This window comes from Sinocyclocheilus rhinocerous, unplaced genomic scaffold, assembly GCF_001515625.1.
Source record: "Sinocyclocheilus rhinocerous isolate Xijiao unplaced genomic scaffold, SAMN03320098_v1.1 scaffold1191, whole genome shotgun sequence".
Taxonomy (NCBI): Eukaryota; Metazoa; Chordata; class Actinopteri; order Cypriniformes; family Cyprinidae; genus Sinocyclocheilus; species Sinocyclocheilus rhinocerous.
In genome coordinates, this window is record NW_015636560.1 from 49,869 (window position 1) to 54,931 (window position 5,063).

General features: G+C 36.3%; 2 protein-coding genes across 2 annotated transcripts in view; one reads left to right on the forward strand and one right to left on the reverse strand.

Annotated features, from left to right (window-relative positions):
- The window catches only part of LOC107747922 (fragile X mental retardation syndrome-related protein 1-like), a 16,474-nt gene extending 12,641 nt beyond the window's left edge, over positions 1–3,833 (forward strand). Inside the window, 2 exon segments of the mRNA XM_016562534.1 lie at positions 1,887–1,972; positions 2,878–3,833. Coding sequence (XP_016418020.1) covers positions 1,887–1,972; positions 2,878–3,024 — 233 coding nt within the window. The 3' untranslated portion in view covers positions 3,025–3,833.
- A 427-nt stretch (positions 3,834–4,260) lies between these two features.
- LOC107747923 (mitochondrial import inner membrane translocase subunit TIM14-like) overlaps positions 4,261–5,063 on the reverse strand; it is a 4,566-nt gene continuing 3,763 nt past the window's right edge. Inside the window, exons 5-6 of the mRNA XM_016562535.1 lie at positions 4,490–4,560; positions 4,261–4,394 (exon numbers count right to left, since the gene is read on the reverse strand). Coding sequence (XP_016418021.1) covers positions 4,324–4,394; positions 4,490–4,560 — 142 coding nt within the window. The 3' untranslated portion in view covers positions 4,261–4,323. The remainder of the gene's footprint in view (positions 4,395–4,489; positions 4,561–5,063) is intronic.

Consider the following 5,063-nt stretch of genomic DNA (forward strand, 5'->3'; position numbering starts at 1 on the left):
TACATTGCTGAAATCATACTAAGTATGATAAGCTCATTGTGAAAGTAAAAGACGGGGACATTATTAACTTTATAGCATTGAGTCTCATCAACTAGATGATAACGTAGCGTTAAATCACTATTCAACAGATTCAAGCCACCACCGCACTGCCGTCTATTGAACTGCAGAAAGATACTAACATTTCAGTTTGCTACGTTACTCACTGTACTGACAAACTATGCTGACTTACGAAATGTAATGTGACCGATGTGATAAGCATAAGTGACATGGCAGTATTAAAGGGATAGTTCACCCAAAAATGAAAATTCTGTCTTTAATTACTCACCCTCATGTCGTTCCAAACCTGTAAGACCTTCATTCATCTTCGGAACACAAATTAAGATATTTTTGTTGAAATCCGAGAGCTCTCTGACCCTCCCATAGACAGCAAGGATCCTAACATGATCAAGGCTCAGAAACGTAGCAAGCAGATTGTTAAAATAATCCATGTGCCATCAGTGGTTCAACCGTAATGTTATAAAGCTACGAGAATACTTTTTGTATGCAAAGAAAACAAAAATAACGACTTTATTCAACAATTCGTCTCCTCAGCGTCACCTGTAGTGCCATTTTGGAGAGCATCACATACGAAAACAACCGTACGCGGATACGTTGTTTACGTTCAGTTCAAAGCGTAAACAACGTAAACAGCGTATCTGCATATGGTGCTGCTGTATTCTCGTAGCTTTGTAAAATTACGGTTGAACCACTGATGGCACATGGATTATTTTAATGATCTCCTTGCTACGTTTCTGAGCCTTGATCATGTTAGGATCCTTGCTGTCTATGCAGGGTCAGAGAGCTCTTGGATTTCATCAAAAATATCTTAATTTGTGTTCCGAAGATGAATGAAGGTCTTACAGGTTTGGAACGACATGAGGGTGAGTAATTAATGACAGAATTTTCATTTTTGGGTGAACTATGCCTTTAAGGGATGGGTTTAACGTTTTATTGAACTTTTGAAAAGGGAAACTTATGGGGTCATTGTTTATTAACTTTACAGTAAGTTATGTATTTCACAAACTAGTCAGCAACTTACCGTTAAGACAACGCTCGACTCTTGAGTCGTGAAGACACTGGCGCTGCCTGAACAAGAGACCTCCTTAACTGAAGTGATAGGGTTGGCTTGTGTCACTCAGGGTTGCCAGGTTTTCGCAACAAAATCCACCCAATTGCTACTCAAAACTAGCCCAATCGCATTCTGGGGGTAAAATAAAGTTTTTTTTTTCACAGGGTATATGTTCTGTAAAAAAATGTTGTATCTGTTCATATCGGTGGCATATCTGCGGCATATACGCCGATGCATGTTTATCTGCGATAGGCTCATATCGGCCAATAAAACTGGCAAAATGATCAATAGGGCGGGCTCTAGTTATTTGTTATTTTCAGGTATTGGTTACATTTATTGTTATTTTGGTGAAATAACATCTAAAAGTGATGTTCATCTGGGATGTATGAATTTAAACTTTTTTTACACAATTGCAAATAACATTGTTTTTAATGCAGTAGGTGTTAATTTGCACGGAGTATGTAAATGCATGTAGGTCTGTTACCTCAAAAGTGTCGTTTACCTACAAGATTCTGTTATTTACTCACCGACATGTCGTTCCAAACCCTGAACAGAGAAAGGAGATTGTCCAGCTGCTTTTTTTCCAAACGTCACGGTTTTAAGGTTTTTTTTAGCAGCCAGTTAAGAAAGGCAAGATTTGAGAGCTCCGGCAGAGGAACATTTTCAGTATTTAACACGTGGCCTGTTCCTCACGCATAGATATTTCACCCTCATTTTAGAATAAAAAATGCAATCATTTTAATTATTTTTCTGATGAAATCATTGACATCTCTTGCAGTTACTGTGGCTGACTACATATCACGAGCTGAATCTGAGAGCAGACAGAGAAACCCAAGAGATCTGAGGAAGAACAAAAAGGACATGGTGACTCCATATTTCTTCTTATGTATCTCTGTGATTAGTTTTAAATTAAATATATATATATATATATATATATAAATTCATTAATGTTTATAGTTATTTATTTAGATATTTTACGGACGATAATGGATATTTAATCGTTTCTGCTTATTCGCAGGAGATTGTCAAAGATACACTATTTAACTCATATTTTACAATTCATCATTTTTTTCTATAAGCAGATTTTTGTGCAGTGCATTACCATGTTGTGATCAGGGTTATGATAGTTAACTACACCAACAAAAAATGATGAAAAATTTAATTTTGGTTAAAATTGAGAGAATTGCAAAGACATTTATCATTTTCATTTTGTTAATGTAATGTACTAAAACTAAATTAATAATTAATAAAAACTATATAGACATAAAAAAACTCTAAAATGACAAAAAAAGCGGTCAAAATGGAAAACAAAAGTAAGAACTAATTTAAAATGATTGTATTCAATTAGAAACAAATTGATTTTAAAATAATAGTATCTCAATTATACCAAAGTAACACTGGTTATAATGGCTGAATGAACTTGTAGCATATAGGCTACAAACCATTTGTTTTATTAGTTTTTAACAAAGAGGTTTAGTTTCATAATATCACTTATTTATCAATTATCTACTATAATGTTGCCTAAAATGTTATTATATTTTTTAATATTGGTGTATCTCTAAAGTTATATTGACTGGTTTCCCAACCCTACCCTAACCCTAACTCATTGAAAACCTGTAAATATTTAATAAAAAAAAAAAAAACTTATTCAGTAATCACCACAAACAACTAGGCTAGTCGTGGAAACTCATTGGTCAAGTTGCTGTATTTAGATGAAAGCTGAGTGAAGAGCTTGGGTTTTAATCGCACCTGTTTTCTGTCGTCCGCAGGGTCAAGTGGACTTCATATCGGAGCACAGCCCGGCTGAAGCCGTGAGCAATGGCCCCACCAAAGTGGACGATCAGAGCAAAACGCCACAAGCTACCACCGACAAGACACCCAAAGCTGAGCCAGCCGTCGTCAATGGAGTCTCCTAATCAGTTCAGTTTCTTTCTCCAAACTCATAACCTTTACGATTTTACAATAGTGCTTGTACAAGCTTGCCAAAGATAGACGTACAGACTTCCACATTCTCGATTGCACTTTTCAGTTCCTTCACTATGGAACAGATAATTACAATGGCAAAAAAAAAAAAAAATGTCACACCTGTGTTCCTGATCAGATGTTGTGCCTTCAGAGCGTAGTTTCAACATTATGTTGGCTAGCTATAGAGCAAACAAACAGAAAAAAAACAACAACAGCAACAACTTGTCTGAATACAGAAAGACTCCCAGACATCCTTAGCTGCTTTTTGTTACGTTTTAATATGCAACCACTTCTTCACGAGGGGTTATGGGAAAAAGAGGACGTTTTGCACTGAATAGTCATTTCTTGACCTTTAGAATAATGTTAGTCTGGAAACTGGTCTGCTAACTGTCCATTTTAAATGCTGTATGTACAACACTTCCTGAACGATTGATTGGGTTTCATCCTTTGTCTGTTGGGTTGTTGTAATGGTGGCAACCCAGACTGTTTTGTTAAAGGAGCCTTTTTTTTGGTTTTATTTATTTTAAAGTGTACAGTATTTAAAATTAACGACGCAGTGGTTTTTAACACTAAACTGCCTGAACTGAGCACGCTGATTACAAATTTGGACTACTGAAAGATCAATTTCCAGATGTTCTGTTCTGTAAACTACGTTCGTTAGTCCTTATGTTTTTTTTTTTAAAAGATCATTCTGGTTGTTTGATGTGCAATATGTTTTGTATGCAGGTAGTTCATAAATAAACATTTGATCTTCCAGCCAGCCTTTCAGAGTTGGTGCATCCGTTGTTTTGGTCTTTTCTGTCCAAACAAGGCTCCTGAATATTTCAGCTTTTCTGTGTGGGTGTGGTCATTTTTAACGTTACTTGGTGAATTTTCACGGGCAAATTTGACAGAAAAGACATTTTCAGGAATGTGACCACACGTTTAATTGTAATGCTGACTCTGGGGGGGGGGAACTAAAAAAAGTAGGTGTAGGATTTTCTTTGAAAAAGTTTTAATTTAGAAATTGCTATGACATTTCACAAATAATTACCAAAAAAAAACTGAACATGGCCCCCATTGGAACGGAATTCAGATTAAATGTGATTTTTGCTGTTCACACTGTTATAAAAGGTACTGAATCTGATATGGGGCACATTTAGCTGTGGTGTAAATGGATTCATTTGCATACAACAGGAGATGAGATCTAGCTGACAAGATGGGGTTTAATGATCACGTAAGAATTCAAGTGCATCAGACAGGGCTCTAATCTATTTCTTCATCTGTCCATCAAGTAAATCTTTAGCCTCGTTGATTTTTGCCGCCAGATATGGGGATCCGCCTGCCGAAAAGAAACAAACAACACTGACAGCTCAGAGGAATTCAAATCCTGCCGAGTTTTGTAGCTTTTGCATTTTATGAAACACTGAGTCTCACCTCGGTCAGGATGGTTTAAAATCATCAGTTTTCGGTGTGCCTCTCTGATCTTGTTTTTGTTAGCGGTAGGACTAAAGGAAAGAATGAAATTCACATGGGTCAAACTTTGTACAGTCCCTTCTATTATACTATAATTTGGATTGGATTTATTAACATGTACGTTAATGTGCTTCTGACTCAGAAAGCAGATTAAAGGCCCGTTCACACCAAGGACGATAACTATAAAGTTCCAATAATCCTTCTAGTTAAGAGAATAGTTAAGTCCACTCCACAGCTATAACAATACAGGCCTGTTCACACCAAGAACAAAAACTATAAAGATAACTATTAGTACCCACACCAATGCATGATAACATTATAAGAATGTGCTGCATTTATATCATCTGCCGCTTTAAATGCTCAAGCTCTTTAAATCAGGTGGATTCTGATTGGCTGTCAATGTTTTTATAAACAACTGCAACATGCTCTTATAATAAACAGGTAAAAAATAGCATTTTGTGTGAATGGCCCCTAAGCAGATTTTAGAAAAGATGTGGCATAACAGGGTTGAAACCCCCCCCCCCCCCCCAAATTC